Source organism: Hoplias malabaricus, chromosome 14 (assembly GCF_029633855.1).
Source record: "Hoplias malabaricus isolate fHopMal1 chromosome 14, fHopMal1.hap1, whole genome shotgun sequence".
In the NCBI taxonomy this organism is placed as follows: domain Eukaryota; kingdom Metazoa; phylum Chordata; class Actinopteri; order Characiformes; family Erythrinidae; genus Hoplias; species Hoplias malabaricus.
Genome location: NC_089813.1, coordinates 8,049,402 through 8,068,500, shown reverse-complemented (window position 1 = coordinate 8,068,500; position 19,099 = coordinate 8,049,402). Strand labels below are relative to the sequence as shown.

At 41.1% G+C, this 19,099-nt stretch overlaps 2 protein-coding genes across 2 annotated transcripts; both read left to right on the top strand.

The window, feature by feature from the left end:
* The first annotated feature begins 6,704 nt into the window (after positions 1-6,704).
* On the top strand, positions 6,705-15,640 carry kctd9a (potassium channel tetramerization domain containing 9a). Its single transcript, XM_066643338.1, has 12 exons — positions 6,705-6,848; positions 8,093-8,214; positions 8,384-8,427; positions 8,551-8,647; positions 9,190-9,248; positions 9,362-9,490; positions 11,506-11,573; positions 11,657-11,752; positions 11,849-11,998; positions 12,078-12,183; positions 12,437-12,570; positions 12,714-15,640. The coding sequence occupies exons 1-12, from the start codon at positions 6,801-6,803 to the stop codon at positions 12,828-12,830; spliced, it is 1,170 nt and encodes a 389-aa protein (XP_066499435.1). The 5' UTR covers positions 6,705-6,800; the 3' UTR covers positions 12,831-15,640.
* A 2,531-nt stretch (positions 15,641-18,171) lies between these two features.
* LOC136666619 (progonadoliberin-1-like) lies at positions 18,172-19,090 on the top strand. Its single transcript, XM_066644923.1, has 3 exons — positions 18,172-18,312; positions 18,794-18,892; positions 19,014-19,090. The coding sequence occupies exons 1-3, from the start codon at positions 18,178-18,180 to the stop codon at positions 19,038-19,040; spliced, it is 261 nt and encodes an 86-aa protein (XP_066501020.1). The 5' UTR covers positions 18,172-18,177; the 3' UTR covers positions 19,041-19,090.
* The last annotated feature ends 9 nt before the right edge of the window (positions 19,091-19,099 follow it).

The following is a 19,099-nucleotide window of genomic DNA, read 5'->3' as shown; positions in this document are numbered from 1 at the left end:
GTTCAGACTTAAAAAAAATGAATCAAATTTAATTTAAAAAATTATTCTGATGAAAAGTTGTGTATATCCGCATGAGATAATGGGGTTCAAACCCTTAAATATCAGTTCATTCATTCATTATCTGTAACCCTTATCCAGGAGGAAACCCACGCAGACACAGAGAGAACACACCACACTCCTCACAGACAGTCACCCGGAGGAAACACACACAGACACAGAGAGAACACACCACACTCCTCACAGACAGTCACCCGGAGGAAACCCACGCAGACACAGAGAGAACACACCACACTCCTCACAGACAGTCACCCGGAGGAAACCCACGCAGACACAGGGAGAACACACCACACTCCTCACAGACAGTCACCCGGAGGAAACCCACGCAGACACAGAGAGAACACACCACACTCCTCACAGACAGTCACCCGGAGGAAACCCACGCAGACACAGAGAGAACACACCACACTCCTCACAGACAGTCACCTGGAGGAAACCCACGCAGACACAGGGAGAACACACCACACTCCTCACAGACAGTCACCCGGAGGAAACACACACAGACACAGAGAGAACACACCACACTCCTCACAGTCTCCCGGACTCGAACCCACAACCTCCAAGTCCCTGAAGCTGTGTGACTGCGACACTAACCTGCTGCACCACCGTGCCGCCCTGAGAATAGTTGTATGAATATGTGATCTGTATAAATAAATAAATTAGACATTTAACCGTGTGAGTGACTGACCTTCAGTTCCACTTTAGGTTTAAACCCCACAACACAGAGACTTACATCTTCAGATTGTGTCACTTCACAGCAGTTTGGTCAAATGTAGTGTTTTCATTGGGTCAGTTTTAGTAAAAAAAACGCGACTAAATATGTGCTGTCCTTGGAGCAGTGTTTCCTCAGCTGTGTGTGTATTGTATGCAGCTTTCACGTGGCATTAGGTCTGCTGTCTTTTGGCATGCTGTTTTACTCAGAGGAAATATGGGGTCATGCTGCTTAGATAATACAACATAGTGTGTGTGTGTGTATGTGTGTGTGTGTGTGTGTGTGTGTATGTGTGTGTGTGTGTGTGTATGTGTATGCGTGTGTGTGTGTGTATGTGTATGAGTGTGTGTGTGTGTATGTGTATGTGTATGCGTGTGTGTGTGTGTGTGTGTGTGTGTGTGTATGCGTGTGTGTGTGTGTGTGTGTGTGTATGTGTATGTGTGTGTGTGTGTGTGTGTGTGTGTGTGTGTGCGCATTTGTGTGCACGTGCACCCGTGTTTTTTAACAATTGATATCAAAGTCTCTGTCAGTGAACTGCCCCTCTCTGCTCACAGCAGGGAACCTTACTGTAATATGGTAGGAGGGTCCCTCTCTCTCTCTCTCTCTCTCACTCTCTCTCTCTCTCTTCTCTCTTTCTTCTCTCTCCTCTTTTTCTCTCTCTCTCTCTTCTCTTCTCTCTCTCTCTCTTCTCTCTTTTCTCTCTCTCTCTCTTCTCTCTTTTCTCTCTCTCTCTCTCTCTCTCTCTCTCTCTCTCTCTCTCTCTCTCTCTCAGCAAGTCGCACAGAGACTAATTAAAAGTTGGAAATCTTTCCAGTTTCCAGGTTATAATCAGACAGACTGTTGAAAAATTACTGTTTCCAATGTTCCTGATTCAAATTAGCGAGGCAAGGGCTTTGCATGAATAAAATATATTAACACTACATCAACACAGTCACTGCCAAAAATACGTTAATTACAAAGACAATGGTGTACCAATGTAATATTTTTTAATTCGTGTGGATCTGACATCGGAGTTAAGTGTGTAGGCTACATTCAGAGTGCTCTGTTGTGACCTGAGTGCACTAGCCACTTATTTGATTTAAAACTTACTACATATTCTTTACAGCTCTTTTCAGACCCATTGTGTTGACTCGTCTTGTCAGTGGGAAGGTTTTGTCAGATATGAAGTGAGTGTGAGGTTGATTTTCTCCCATCTCTGAAAGGTAACAGCTTTAATTTCTGTTTATCTGGGACTAGCTTTGCTGCTGTAACAGGTCTTGTTTTGTTGATAGAAGTTCTGCTATTTCTATATTTTTTAATAGTTGTTTGACCTCCAGTAATGGAAAGTGAAATAATCAGGGAATCTGTGCATTTTTCACCGCCTTGAGGAGACCCAGGATGCTGGTCAGCAGTGTGACTGTGTTCAGTGACCAGCAAAAATCAGCCCAGACCATGGAATTCATGCCAGTCCATGCTGTTCTTCTGAACGGTAGCTGGCACAAATTCAGGGAACATAGCACTATCAACCATTTGTTTGTTATGGCTACAGTAATCACAAAGGACAAAGTGGACATATTATTTCAGTAGAGAACACAGTGCATCTTGCTTCCACTTAAAGGGATGAGTGTTAACCCTCTAATCACTTAATCAAAAAGACAGCTGGGTTTGCAGATGGTTCCTGTCCAAGAGTCACTTTTCGTCTGTTAGTGTATTAGGAAGCTATGATTTTTGCCTCAAACTAATCATCGGTAGCTATACGGTTCAGCTAGAACCAAATGTCCTTGTCTCGGGTGACTCTCCTTGTGGAGTTTGGTGCGTTCTCCCTGTGTCTACATGGGTTTCCTCCCGCAAACATTTTGGTAGATGGACTGGCCATGCAAAATTGTCCATAGTTGTGAGTTTGCGGTGCCTTGTGATAAACTGGTGCCCTGTCCAGGCTGAGTTCCTGCCTTGTGCTCAGTGATTCTGGGTAGGCTCCAGACCCACCATGACCATGAACTAAGCAGTTACAGGCAATGAACGAATAAATACGTTCTGTTCGTTAGGTAACATTTTGTTGTCTTCACATCTGTGATGAAAAGATCACTAAGTCAGTTCTGGTTCTTCACGAGCGCGGAAGAGAGTCTTGAACTTGAACCCGTGTTTTTGATATCAGGTATTTCATCTTGCCCTTCATCTCCTGTGGCTAATAACCCATCTCCCACTACAACCTCCATCTCCACTCAGTAACTCGTTTTGCCTTGCCATACGAAGCAAGTGCCGCGTTAATTACCGTACAATGCTATGCCTTAGGCTAACTTAGTTGGACTTGCGCAAAAACAAAGTGAACTTGAGAATGATCTCTGGGAACTGAACTTTTTTGTATGTAGAGGACTAAATATATAGAGGATTTCCTTGACTTCTGTGCTGGTTTATACTCATCTAGTGCTGGTTTAGCTGGTTAGCCTTCATGCTAATGCAGGTTGACCAACAAACCAATATTCAACTCAACGTTTGCTGTAGTTCTATGCTGTTTGTTTTTTTTTTCTTTCAGTTCAGGGTTAACTTGTGGAATCTACCTAGAAATCGGTTCCAGAAACATTTAATGCCAAAAAAAAAAAAAAAAAAGAAAGTAAAAAACAATCCTATGTTAGCAATCCAGCTAAACTATGTATATAATTCTCTGAGATGTGTACTTTTTAAATCTAAATGTTTGGGTTAGGAAAGAGGGAGGATTTATTGGAGTGGTTTTATTAGATCTAGTCAGGGCCAGAGTTTGGCAAGACTCTGACTACGCTTATAGGGAGTGGGGCCAGAAATTCATGGATACACTCTTATCTGGTCTGCTAATCATTTTAGGCTGTTTTGAAGAGCATTATGAAGCAGCTAATGCTCCAAGATCCATTCCAGAAATAATTAAATCAGCTTTGAAGGTCAGTCCTATGTCCTGTCATGGGGTTATTTATTTGCTTATTCATTCAGATCACTGCACTAATAGATAAATGGAAGAGCTTTGTAATAAAATATCACTGATCCCATAAAGAATGTAAAAGCCAGTGATGAACTAACATTTGTGGGTACGTTCTGACCCAAATATTCCATATTTACATTAATATTTTAAGGCTCTGTTTCCCAGAAAGAAAGACAGTCATTCAAGTGGTTTGATGCTAAATGCTACAGTCAGGAAGGTTCACAGTGGTGGAGATAGTAACCAGACATCAGAAGTATTTAAAGTGGTTGTCTTAATCACAGAAAGATTCATTAAATAGTTTTATGAAGCTTTTGCATTTGAATATTTTCAAACCCATAATTATACAGAGACAAAATTATCCCAAAATACTGTTTCCTGTTTTCCACTATTTTACATTCACTAACATTACAGTAAAAACTGCAGGTAGTGTCACTTCCACACTGTTCTAGGGTCCTGGGTTTGATCCCCAGATTGGATCACTTTCTCTGAGGCGTTTGGTGTGTTTTCCCTGTGTCTGAGTGGGTTTCCTCCAGATGCATTCTCCCATAAACATGTTTGTCGGTGGGTTGGCTGTGTGAAATTGTCCACAGGTGTGGGTGAGTGTTTGTGTGACTGTGTTAGGGTGTGTTCCCCGTGCCTAATGATTCTGGGTAAGCTCCAGACCCACCGCTATCCCGATCAAGGTGAAGGAGCTACACGAATGAATGAATGTAAAACTGAGTTGACACTGATGATACACTGATGATCTTGGATAGTAAATAAAATACCTATAATCTGAACTCTACACAATGTGACTTCTGGTTCTTAACCCCAGCATGATAAAGATTTATCATCAAAGCACTCTCAAAGACATTGATTTAATCTGAAATACTGATATAAATATTCCCAACGAAACACATCCCATTAGTATCTTTTTTTTTTCTTGTGCCAGACACAAAGTGCACTACCATTTGTCCATAGCCGACCTTATCTAATGTATTCTTTGAGAAGATAATACTCAGCCCACGTTCCCCAAACATGGAGACACAGACAATGGGAAACTTCCCTACATCTGGTTGCCAAACTGTCAACAGAGAACAGCGAGACAGGCGATTATCTGCTGCATGTGTTTGCTGAGAGCGAGAGCAGTTACAGGCGTGCAGTGACATTCTGAAAAACAGCACTTTTTTTTTCTCGCCCAAGATAAGATTGTGCTCGCCATGTGAGAGTCACTCAGCTGTAAACAGGATATTGTCACTCATGACCTGATTGTTTAAAGGCTTTCATTAACACTTTTACACATGTTCTATTTTACTTTGCTTAAAAAAAAACTACTAGTGCAAACATGTTTGTTTGATGTTTAATTAGGTTATTAGCTGTAGCTTATCACAGCCTTGTTTATTAGGCCAATGTAGTCTCCAACCAAACCGGGAAGTGGACTCCACGTTATATGATGTTATTAGGTTTTTAATGATCTGAAATATTTTTTATGACGTTATTTCATGTTGTATTCCATAATGAACATGATTTACAAGAATAAACCATCAGGAAATAAAGGACCATTTAGGTGACATAGCACTTAGTAACTGTCATTCCTGTGAGAACAACACCTTGTCTCAGAAATAGACACGTTTACCTGGAGAAGGATTATATATATATATAGAATCTACATTACATAAACCTGATTTATGGTGTTTGCTTAAACAAAATATAGCTGTTGTTCTCTTCACTCTTTAAGGGCAAAACCAGTGACAATTCCGTTATTCTTACAGTAAAAAGTAACAACAATCTAATGTTTTATATTTTTTACATCATTATTTTAAATTCTAACTTGTAATTCTTTGTGCCCATTTCATGTAAGACATGGTCAGATTAGTGATTCTCTCTCTGTGTTAAAATGGCTGATATGTAGGCTAATAAGCATTCCTGAGATTGAACAGATAAGCCTTTTATTGCCATCATGAAAACTATAGACTAGCTGTAAACTTCAGCATGATTTAGAGTTCAAAATATATGTCAGTGCCGCACACAAAGTCCAAGATATAAGTAAGCAAAGACATCTCCAGTCACATGACAGTGAATTACAAATAACGGGATGTTTGTTAACGAGGGAATGTCAAGGATAAATGTGTTTTCCTCTTCTGCCCTCTACTGGAGAAGTATGGCGTTTTGCATGGCTGTAAGAATAGCCAAATAAAATAGTGTAGTGGTAGGTAGAATGTATTATTCAGTTTCATCACAACAGTTTCATTAAACGTCCAAGAAAAATAGAAAGAAAATAAAGGAAAAACTCATAAGGGTCAAAATGAAAGTGCTGATACAACATCAAGAAATGATCAAGGCTTCTTGTATTATCAGACTCTTTTACTAACAAGAAATGGAAGTGATGGTTACCTTAAGCACACGTTTCTGTAAATAGGACTATTGAATTACCAGTTCAATTACGTTTTTTTTTTTTGTTTGTTTGTTTTGTTTTTGTCACATGTTAAAACAATGGGAGAGCTAACAAGCCTTCTCCAAGCTTTTGGGCTCCAGGGGAAAGCCGACTAAGTTGTCTAACTTATTAATACTAAGCTAGGCTAAGCTGAAATTTGGTTTAATAATATAGGGGCGGTTTCCCAGACAGGGAAAAGGTCTAGTCCTGGAGTATATCCTCCTTTCAATGGATAATCACAATTCAGAAGTCTGTTTGGGAAACCACCCCATAGTTTTATTGTCTATAAGTCTGTTTGCTTCATACTCGTGGCTTTGTCATCCACCAAAAGCATTTAATTTAAGATATTTATGAACGTTCAAAACTCCGCTTCAAAAACATCACACTGAGGTAATAGTTTCCCTTGGCAAATTCCTCTTGAGTGAAGCTACGCCACAATTGTGTCTGATTGGTTGGTGCCACTGTCCAGATGATGAAACGCCGCTCTGTGATTGGTCAGTTTCTAGGCTAGTAACAGTTCCCTCGCTCTGATTGGTTGCCCCTTTGTAATCTGGAGGCACTGAGCTGGGTTTAGGTTGTTACTGACTGTGGGATGAGTTAGATGTAGCACCTACGTTAGACATTTCACCAATTCATGTTACAGTATATTTTAACCTAAATATTGCACATAAATAAAGCTTAAACAAAGAATGCGAAGGGTCACGCTTTTTGTCAATGGCTCGTCCAAAAATGGCAAGGTGAGTGTTTGTACATTGAAGAGTTCCTTATTAAGTTGGTTTCTTTTGGGAAATTTCCGTTCCACCTTAAATGCAGTGTAACTGCTGCGCCATTTAAGGTGGACCGGGACGTTCGACCAAAGAGCTGGTGAGTGTCTATTTATTACAGGCATATTACCTAAACTGTGTAGATATATTAAGTCTACAACTGCTTATTTCTTGTTTGTCATTTTCCAACTGCCGGTAATGAACAGTAATATATAACTTAATGATTAGGCCTATAGCGTTTAAGCTTGCTAACTTTATAAAGACGTTCACACAATGACCCTCAGTCGTACATTTCATACTAAGTCATTTTACAATTACTTTCAGTCATATTACTCCTAGAATTGACATTGTTCCTCTATAATGTTAAGGGAACGTTACACCCAAACAATTAGAGGATCAGAAAACGAACTCCGGAAAATGTCCGTTCCACCTTAAAAGATTCAGCAGCTACGTTCAGATGCCCATGCGGCTGACACCTTTTAAGGTGGAACAGAACAGTCGAATAAGAAGGTGGCATAGAATAACCACTTTTGTCTCTGTATGGAAACCTTGCATTGTTTGATGTACCTTCAAGACTTTTACAAATGTCTCCTAATTCACAAACCTTTCAACCATAGTGCTTTATATTTAGGTAAACATTTAATAGACTGTAACTCTTCACACCTTTCACCGAACAGGAGCTGTTTCTTCACTCCCACTGCCCCCAACTTTCCTGACAGTCATGGGAATCAAACCAATGACCTTTCTCAAATCAAACTTAAGGCCTCTTCTCTAACCATTCAGTGGTGGATCACACTCAATCCTGAAGTGACACTGACTTGGCACTTGTATGTTAGTGTGTGTATTGCTGGAAAAAGTGGATCAGACACAGCAGTGCTGGTGGAGTTTTTAAACACTGTCCACTCACTGTCCACTCTATTAAACACACCTACCTCTTTGGTCCACCTTTTAGATGTAATATCAGAGACAGTAGATGATGTGCAGTTTGTCTGACATGCAAATATCACTGCAGTGCTTAGAATGGTCCGCTACTCTTATAGGCTATGCTTACCTGCTTTGTAGGATTTTTGACCATTGAAGAATGGGGTGAAAGGGTGTAAAAGGAGGCAGAGCATCGTTTAATGTTCTGGCTAATTTGTTTATTCTACTATTTTATTTTGAGATGTACATTTATGGGTTGTCCCTTTTTTTTTAATCTCCTCTTTTTTCCCCCACAGGTTGTAGCAGTATACGGCACTTTGTCGGATCTCTTATCCGTCGCCAGCAATAAACTTGGAATTAGGGCTAGTAATTTATACAATGGCAAGGGAGGGCTCATTGATGATATAGCACTCATTAGGTAAGATTATTTTTATTTGGAGGTCCCTGGTTACAAGCTAAAACAAACTTATGTAGGGTTGCATCCTTTTTTTTATCATCTTTATATCAAACAAACAATAAAGTGAGGCTCTGTGTTGACTGTTAATACTCTGCAATTAATAATAATGTTTTTTGCTTCCATTTATCAGAGATGATGACGTGTTATATGTGTCAGAAGGAGATGCCTTTGTCGGTAAGATGGTGTCATTATTAACTTTGCAGCTTCTTTATTTACCTGGCAACCGCAATGTGTGAAAGTCCGAAAGTGTCCTCAGAGCACCTTTTATGGTACAGTGTGAGAGTTTGTGTGTTTCAGATCCTCAGAGTGAGGGGAAGGCCTCTGATGAACGTTCAGGCTCGCACACCGATTGGCTGACTTTAAATATCGGTGGGCGTCTCTTCACAACCACAAGGTACGCAGTGTTCTTTATGAAGTCTGCTGTTTCATGAACATCTGATTTTGTGACAAATTATGGTGTAGTCTTCACATTTTACTGACTATATGTTCAAAAACATTCTCAAATAACTGGTAAACATCTATACTCCCTCTTCTCGCCTTCGAGCTGCATGACAGAGGCAGATCTTTATGAAGTTCCGTCTACACTTCAGTTCAGTCTACACTTTACAGCACAGAAATGCAGCATGATTTCCAATTCATATTGCCTTCATTTTGGCAAAACCACAGACTGGGTTTAAGACCAAATTAAATTACAATGTTTTTCATGAACTAAATAGGCTGTTTTTAAACTTTACAAATAAGCATGGCCCAGTTTCTCAGAAACATTTTAGCATTAGCATCCTCTTAAATGGTAGGTGGAGTGCTTGCTGCACAATGCGGTTGCTTTTAGCTAATTAGGCTTTTAACGTACCTCGTGATCTGAAGTTGCTGTTCCAGTTCCAGTACTTTTTTTCCAATACTTTATTGCTAAAATGCTGCAAATTTTGCTCCCATTAGGAGTACACTCGTGAGTAAAGAGCCAGACAGCATGCTGGCCCACATGTTTAGAGAGAAGGGTAAGGCACACATACACTTATCTCTTTTTCATACATTTGTATAACTATCAGATGGGATAGGAAATATTTGTGAATGCAGACTTATCGTTCTGTACTCCTCTGCCCTGTTGTAGATGTGTGGGGAAACAAGCAAGACGAGCGTGGAGCCTACCTCATCGACCGCAGTCCAGAATACTTTGAGCCTATTCTGAACTACCTTCGACATGGTCAGCTTATTGTTAATGAAGGAATCAACTTACTGGGTGAGTGGCTTTTCTAAATCCACTCATTGCTTTATTAATAGGCAGCACTTTGGAAGAAGGTGTTCGTATTAGCGATGCACCGATCCAATGTTAGGATCTGATATCGGTCCCGATATTAACAACATTAGCTGGATTGGGTATCGGATAATTATCCATGAGACCGATATTTCGAATTGCACTAAAAGTCTTTGTCTGACGTCAATGCCGGATCAGAGCACGCTGGCGTCTGTCTGGTGACTGCCGCTTCTGCCCGTGTCTCACTTGTGTTTTGTTTGTTGTTCAGTTGTTGTGTTTAATTTATGGATGTCTGTCTGTGTGGAGAACTGAGCGGACTGGTTTCTCCATTGATGGCCGGGGGTTAGCTGTTTGCTATCTCTGATGCTAACTGCTGGCTTGCTGACCAGACAAGCCCAAGTCCATAATATTCTTCGGCACATTCCTGCCTAGCGGTTTGCTAACACCGGAGCTAGCCGCTGCTGATTCGGCTGAGGTGCACGTCCAGGTGCCAGTGCTCAGCTGTGGGATGGTTTTGGGCCGCTGCTTCTGGTGACGGTCGAGGGAAAACACTCTGTACATCCACTGACTGCGGCTATGGACCTAGAGACTTTGCAGCTGTGTCTACCCGATGGTCCGTTTATGTCTATTGGTGTGGTCAAACTATTTACTATACTATTTACAATGACAATCAGTCTTGGGACACATTTAAAGCCTGTGGCTCGGTGCTGCACACTGGACGCAATTCACTTTTGTTTTCTTTAATTATTTTTTTTGTGTTGTTTTGTACTCTTTGTATTGCTGTGTCTTTCGATGTTCTTTGTACTGTGTATTATTATTGTAAGCACTTTGGGTATATAAATTAAATGTATTATTATTATTTATTGCTGATGATGTTTGATTACTGATTGTATTTGACCAAGGTCTTTATTCTCAAGTTCAGTTAATAGATTTTATTTTTGATTTCTGTTTACACTAAATATTTACAAATAAAATTGATTACTGTTTGTGTGTTTGACAAAGTGAAGCTACTTATTCCCATTTTTGGCCGATATATTATATTTATTTTAATCTGTTTTAAGAAGTTTGACTCTGCTGTGCCACAACTGTTCCTTTCAGTAACAAATAAATAGCATTTCAGTGTATTTATGTGTGTTAATTGGTTATATTTTGTTAGTAATGTTTAAGTCAGTCCTTATGCCTTAAGTATCTCCCACAGGGTGAGGTATAGTGTTTATTAATTCAACAATGGTATCGGATTGGGGGCGGCACGGTGGCGCAGCAGGTAGTGTCGCAGTCACACAGCTCCAGGGGCCTGGAGGTTGTGGGTTCGATTCCCACTCCGGGTGACTGTCTGTGAGGAGTTGGTGTGTTCTCCCCGTGGCCGCGTGGGTTTCCTCCGGGTGCTCCGGTTTCCTCCCACAGTCCAAAAACACACGTTGCAGGTGGATTGGCGACTCCAAAGTGTCCGTAGGTGTGAGTGTGTGAGTGAATGTGTGTGTGTCTGTGTTGCCCTGTGAAGGACTGGCGTCCCCTCCAGGGGGTATTCCCGCCTTGCGCCCAATGATTCCAGGTAGGCTCTGGACCCCCCGCGACCCTAAATTGGATAAGCGGTTACAGATAATGGATGGATGGATGGAATGGTATCGGATTGGTATCAGGTATCAACCGATATGCAAAGTATATGTATCGGTATCGGAACTGAAAAAGTTTGATCCCTAGTTCATATATGTTTATGTATTCTACCCTGTCCCTCTGACTCAGGATAAATGTCGGCTCTGTATTCAAGCTTAGACACCGGTATCAACTGAGTTTAATTTAGGCAAAACTTAAAATAAGTAACGGTGCTTGTCTTGATTTACAGGGCCAGTTTAAAGATTTTCTATCATGTAAAATTTACACTCTTTTAGTCAAGATTCATGATTTGTAGCATCAGGAATGAGAGGCAAAAATGTCTTTATTTTGTAGTGATATTAAAGTACACTTTTGTTCATTTGAATGCTTAATTCTGTGTTTTCCAGGAGTACTGGAAGAAGCTCGATTCTTTGGAATTGAGCAGCTTGCTGAACAGCTTGAAGTTGCAATTAAAGTAAAGAACTTTATTATGGATAATGAGCATCTCTTTGTGTTTTGGTTATAGATGTATGATTTTGTTTGTTTGTTTCTCTGCAGAACTCCCATCCACCTGAGGATCACTCCCCCATTTCTCGAAAAGAGTTTGTACGGTTTCTGCTTGCCACACCCACCAAGTCGGAGCTACGATGTCAGGTACAGGACTTGAGTAACAATTTAGTAGGTACCTGTTGGCGTAGAAGATTTCTTTTTGAACGCTTTGCTTTTCTTTTGTTTTCCTTTTACGCGCAGGGTCTGAATTTCAGTGGGGCGGACCTCTCTCGACTGGACCTGCGCTATATCAATTTCAAGATGGCAAACCTGAGCCGCTGCAATCTCAGCCAAGCTAACCTGTGCTGCTCAAACCTGGAGAGGGCGGACCTCTCTGGGGCAAACCTGGATGTGTGTATCTTTATTTATGAGTTCTTTTTTTTTAACCATATATCTCAATTTAGTTAATAGTTTTGTGGTTTTCTCCAAGGGTGCTAACTTGCAGGGTGTAAAGATGCTGTGCTCCAATGCTGAGGGTGCCTCATTGAAGGGCTGTAATTTCGAGGACCCGTCTGGACTCAAAGCCAACCTGGAGGGTAAATCCTACACTTACTGTGTACCCCTGACACTCCTGGAGGTTTTTGGATTGGTATAATTGGAGGAGCTATTAGCCATTCTGTGCTGTAAATCTTTTCCAAGGCTATGGTGTCCCAATCATCAGAGGTTGTATACATGAAATCCTCTCCAGGATTTCCTTCCTTATCCTCCAGGATTTTGTAACTTTCACAAACGAGTGTGACAGGTGACGGGTGAACTGTCTAAATTTGTGTGTGTGTGTGTGTGTGTTAGGTGCCAATCTGAAAGGGGTGGATATGGAGGGCAGTCAAATGACTGGTATAAACCTACGTGTGGCTACTTTGAAGAACGCCAAGCTGAAGAACTGCAACCTACGAGGAGCCACACTAGCAGGCACTGATCTAGAGGTGAGAAGGTTACCACACATAATTAAATCAAATAATATCATGGTAAACCTTGTTTACATCTGTCTCAACGTGTTGGATGACTTTATTTAAGTAGCAGATCGGCTGTTTCATTATTACCACCTCTGTGTCTTTCTCTTTGGTAGAACTGTGACCTGTCAGGTTGTGACCTCCAGGAAGCGAACCTACGTGGCTCAAACGTGAAGGGAGCCATCTTTGAAGAGATGCTGACCCCACTGCACATGTCTCAGAGCGTGAGATAACTACACCACCTGACTCCCTGCTCTCGTTTCCTTAGCCGCCAGGCTGTAGCAGTGTGAAACTTGTGACATGCCTCTTTGGAAACGTATGCAATACTGGCATCCCCACCTTTTCCCCCCCCAAAGCTTTACTCTCTTGCACTAGTGCACATCCAGGGTCTTTAATTGGCGAAAGCCTCGTGTAGGAATTTCAACTTTATTATTATTATTATTATCAATCTTGATAATTTGTTACACCAAATATTGTTTTATGTGTTTGTATTTATATTTACGTTGGATTGAACCTATAGGGAGTGGTTTCCTAGACACAGATAATAGTCTTGGAGTAAAATCCCTTAATCCTAGGCTTAATCTATATCTAGGAAATCTAATCAACCAATCATGAGAAGTTTGTTGATTTTTAGTGAATGTATACTTTTTTCCATCATTTGTGGGAGAAGGTAATTAGGCAAAGATGGAAACAACCAAATATCTGTTGCATTTCATTGTGGAACGTGCACATGTGTGTAATGTAAGTTCCTTTATGGGTCTTTTGCTTTAGAAACGATCTCAGTAGTTTATGTCACTTGGCGGCAGAGCTCTGTGGCATAAACAGCAGCCCTTTCTGTTCCAGTAAGTGTAGATCAGATCGTTAAGGCTCTGTTTTGGTGATTACTGGCAGTAAGTAGATCCGTGTTTCAGAATTCTGGAATATTTTCAAGAGTTGAAGAGTCGGTCTCTGAGGCTGGTGAAATGCTGAAGAAGTTAGACGGAGCGGCCCTTTTTGAGGCTTCTCTGTAGTCAGTCTGAGTGCTTTGCTTTATTTCCAAAAGCACTTCGGGTTAAATTTGAAGCCATATTATATATCGCATGCTTAACAAAGCAAAATATTATCTGTGTAGCAAACTGAAGAGTAGTTTGATAGAGTTCCATAACCACCTCACATTTCTATTTCTGTTTCTAGGATAGGCATACAATCAAATATGCAATATATATGTATTAGTACCCCCTGTTTTTGACATTTTTATTGTGTTCAGGGATACAGCAGCGGTTTGTATCTTTTGTTCCAAAACTACCTCCCTCTTAGAATATTGATTTTTCTTCTTTTCTTTGTGTGTGCGCCATTGTCTCAGATTCTCATATGAAAGCTAGCACTGACAGTGAACGAATAGATACTAAGACATTGACCAAAAATGATTTATCAAATTGCTGTTGCGTTCAAGTTCTAAAATATAAAGTCCTTAAACCTCAAGCTGGGTTATTTTTTATCAGTGGAAGGTCTGTAAATACTACAGATGTTGCAGATTTAATATACAGGGGTTGGACAATGAAACTGAAACACCTGGTTTTAGACCGCAATAATTTATTAGTATGGTGTAGGGCCTCCTTTTGCGGCCAATACAGCGTCAATTCGTCTTGGGAATGACATACACAAGTCCTGCACAGTGGTCAGAGGGATTTTAAGCCATTCTTCTTGCAGGATAGTGGCCAGGTCTCTACGTGATGCTGGTGGAGGAAAACGTTTCCTGACTCGCTCCTCCAAAACACCCCAAAGTGGCTCAATAATATTTAGATCTGGTGACTGTGCAGGCCGTGGGAGATGTTCAACTTCACTTTCATGTTCATCAAACCAATCTTTCACCAGTCCTGCTGTGTGTATTGGTGCATTGTCGTCCTGATACACGGCACCGCCTTCAGGACACAATGTTTGAACCATTGGATGCACATGGTCTTACTGGTGATTGGCCACCAGGCTCTGCTCCAATTTAGCCATGAAACCTACCACACTACAATGACAGGTGTTTCAGTTTCATTGTCCAACCCCTGTAGTATTCAAATCAGTTCTCAATCAATAGACCAGTTAAACCTGGCAAATTTAATCCGGTTTAAAAAAAAAAACAAGGCTTGATGCATGCCTATGGGCCAGTTTCCCAAACATGGCCTAGTCTTGGACCCAATTTTCATTTCATGTTTAGAAATGATGTTTCAGTCCAGACTTAGGCTTACTTTATATGTGGGAAAACTGACAGACAAATGTATCAGTCGCAAGAACATGCTGGTCTGAATAGTCGTTTTATTCCTTTGTTAATTTATCTTATCGTTAATTTCTTATTCTTGTTATTAGTAGTATTGTAACTTGTTTAAAAAAATAAAATAAAATAAAAATAAAAAAGTCACTCGATACCAAAAAGCTTTGAATGGGGTCCTTACCCTTTATCTGTGTCAGATACAGTGCTTCCCTATGAACTTGTTTGCTGGTTTGGTGAGGCTCGATCTGACCGGCCTCAACTCATTGTAACTGACAGCATTAACTCAAATCCAATTGTGGTTTCCCATGAAAACTTAGCACTTATGAGAATTGTTTGTTTATTGCCTGTTAGCTGCTTATAGTAGTAGGATTCTCCCGTGTTTATTTCCTAATGTAGTACCACCACTACTCTTAATCTCGGCTGACCTGGAATATAGCTGTGTGGTTAAACAAACTCAACCATTTCAGCCGAGACCTGTTTTCTCTGTCAGTAGCTTAAAGCTAATGGGATTTAATATGCTGTTATCTCTCTCTCTCTCTCTCTATATATATATATATATATATATAATTGTAGGTACTCCTATTGTATGAAGGCAATCAAAGCAGACTTTTGCACTTTACGTGTGAGTCTATGTATATTGGACCCTTGATGAAGGGGTGTAGGCTATCTATTTATGTATTATGTAATGTAATGTATGTAATCAGGCTGTATTTATGTTGTGGGGAAGAAAAGACACATGCTCTACTTTCACCTCACTATCTTGCACTCACGATTACGGAAGTGTATTTCAATAAACAGACTGTTAAAATCCAACTTTTCTTGCCTTTTTTTCCTTCTGGTGTTTATTCTTCATACTGAACTTTTGCATTCCACTGGGTTCCAGCATTCCTCCGTGTCTACGTGGGTTTCCTCAGGGTGACTGTCTGTGAGGAGTGTATTGTGTTCTCCCTGTGTCTGCGTGGGTTTCCTCCGGGTGACTGTCTGTGAGGAGTGTGGTGTGTTCTCCCTGTGTCTGCATGGGTTTTCTCCGGGTGACTGTCTGTGAGGAGTGTGGTGTGTTCTCCCTGTGTCTGTGTGGGTTTCCTCCGGGTGACTGTGAGGAGTTGGTGTGTTCTCTCTGTGTCTGTGGGGGTTTCCTCCGGGTGACTGTCTTCGAGGAGTGTGGTGTGTTCTCCCTGTGTCTACGTGGGTTTACTCCGGGTGACTGTCTGTGAGGAGTGTATTGTGTTCTCCCTGTGTCTGCATGGGTTTCCTCCGGGCGACTGTCTGTTAGGAGTGTGGTGTGTTCTCCCTGTGTCTGCATGGGTTTCCTCCGGGTGACTGTCTGTGAGGAGTGTGGTGTGTTCTCCCTGTGTCTGCGTGGATTTCCTCCCACATTCCAAAAACACACGTTGGTAGGTTGTTTGGTGACTCAAATGTGTCCATAGGTGTGAGTGAGTGTGTGTGTTGCCCCGTGAAGGACTGGCGCCCCCTCCAGGGTGTATTCCCACCTTGCGCCCAATGATTCCAGGTAGGCTCTCGACCCACCATGACCCTGAACAGGATAAGGGTTACAGAGAATGAATGAATGGGTTCCAGCAACATAAATCAGTTGCTCCAATTTGATATATTTTATTGAAAAAATTGGGACCAGTATAACCCACAATGAACTGCAGGATCCTTAAAGAAGGTTGTCCCTGACTGATTATAATCCTAAAATCCCTAACTTGGCTTGATATGATTATGTCCTTTGATTAAAAATTGAACCAACATCCTGAAAAATCCTGCTTTTGATTAAACTCTGGGGTTAAGTCTAGAGATAGTTTCTTTAATTTTAGCAAACAAATGTGTCCATTTCCAATCCTGGATATTACAGATGTCCACTTTAATGCCAAACATTGGTAGACATTATTTCATCAAATTTTTATGTGAAATAAAATTTTTATTCTAATGTAGGATTTAGAAAATTTAAACTCTTGATTTAACACGTGAGGTACTTAAATATCCCCTGGGTTTGTACAGTGTTTGGTTATACTCCTTTGATTTGGGATGAATGTGGAACATCCAGGCAGAAGACGTGTTTGCCAAGGTTTAGCAGCAAAAGAGCTCTGTCTAAATGCCTGATCTGTCTGCACTTCTGTTATAAAAAGTTAATCACTCTTAGCACAATAAATCCCCTTTTTTATCCCTCAATTTACACACTGAAGCACTTTAAAACCTGGATATTTCATCTTTTTTTATGATTAATCTCTTAAAATGCTCAGTGGGAAGTGTCTGAGAGGTGGTTATACTTTCATCATCCCCAGATTTTGCTCTTAGCACCCTGCAGTAAAGGCTACAGGTGTGTGTGTGTGTGAGAGAGAGAGAGAGAGAGAGAGAGAGATGGATGCAAGACCAATATAAGAGCCCTTAAGCTCAGAGCATTTGATCACAGTAAGCAGAGCATCTGTCAAGAGCCAAGCAAAAGGTAAGTCTGTCTATACATGTCTGTATATAAGTCCAAATATTTGTAGGCACTCTGGGGGTATTTATGCTCAATGCCAAATGTCAACAAAAAGGGTGTAATTAATAAATAAATAATTTGTAATTGTGACAAGTAGCGCAGCAGGTTAGTGTCGCAGTCACACAGCTCCAGGGACCTGGAGGTTGTGGGTTCGAGTCACGCTCCGGGTGACTGTCTGTGAGGAGTGTGGTGTGTTCTCCCTGTGTCTGCGTGGGTTTCCTCCGGGTGACTGTCTGTGAGGAGTGTGGTGTGTTCTCCCTGTGTCTGCGTGGGTTTCCTCCGGGTGACTGTCTGTGAGGAGTGTGGTGTGTTCTCCCTGTGTCCGCGTGGGTTTCCTCCGGGTGACTGTCTGTGAGGAGTGTGGTGTTCTCCCTGTGTCTGCGTGGGTTTCCTCTAGGTGCTCCAGTTTCCTCCCACGGTCCAAAAACACACATTGGTAGGTGGATTGGTGACTTAAAAGTGTCCGTAGGTGTGAATGAATGTGTGTGTTGCCCTGTGAAGGACTGGCGCCCCCTCCAGGGTGTATTCCCGCCTTGCGCCCAATGATTCCAGGTAGGCTCTGGACCCACCGCGACCCTGAACTGGATAAGCACTTACAGATAATGAATGAATAATTTCTTGTCTCGTTTCGAAAAACCACAAAGGTGTCGAAGCTGGACACACTAAATACTGAGGAAAACTATTTGCTGAGGTTAATTTCTCTTAAATGTTTCCATTAATTTTTAAATCCTGGAAATACTTGAAATTAATGGATAAATTACAACAAAAGAACAAAATGGTGATCTGTTGTATAACTGTGTCGACTAAATTACTGTTTTTCGACGTATAGAAGTTGCTGTTTTGTATTGTTTTTTTCAGGATGAACATGAGGACTGCTCTGTTGTGGATGACGGTGTGTGCTGGGCTGCTGCAGGTGCACGGTCAGCGCTGGTCATATGGTCTGAGCCCTGGGGGTCAACGTGCGGCAGAGGGTCTGGTGGGCACGTTTCAGCAGGTAAAACAATATTTTGAGTAATAAAGGAATAAACTACACTATTTTTTCAGAATAGAGAATTCAGCTACTTTAAACTGTATCTAACTGTGGAGACTATTCAGTTGTGCGCATCACAGCTTAAATCATCTTTACCGAGAATTAAAAACACCAGGCTTAGTGCCAAGCCGCAGATGGAGAGGCCTAACCCCAAACCTGGGCTGTGGAGCAGTGACTGTTCTCTGGAGTGATGGAGCACAATCCAATACATCTGGGATGAGCTGGAGTGGTGTTTGTGATCCAAAACGAGTCCATCATCAGTGCTATAACTCAGTAGTCTTCACACAGCTGAATGTCGTCAGGCAGCTCACAGAAAGGTTCAGACATGCAGCGCAGATTTAAGCTGTTAGTCGAGCAAAAGGGGAAAAGCAAAATGTCCAGAAATGAGACAGAGGAAAGGCACAAATGTTCGATCCCTAAATGTATTCTGTATTACATTCCTCAGACTGATGAAAACACACCAAAGAAGGGCCCGTACAGCTACGTGTGTGACCATGTGGATGTTTCCCCTCGTAATCAACCGTCCAGACTCAAAGAACTTCTGGTGGGTGTGGCATTATATGTTTTCTTCTTTTGATGGAAAAATTGTTAATTTTTTATTAATTTAATGATTTACTTTATACTTTTAACTTATAAAATCCTTTTTTTTGTTTGTTTTTAAACAGGTGAATCTTGAGAGCAGAGAAAACTGAAAGTAGAATTTGTAAAATGACTAACTGAAATGCTCAATAAAACACTGTGCCTTTTTTCT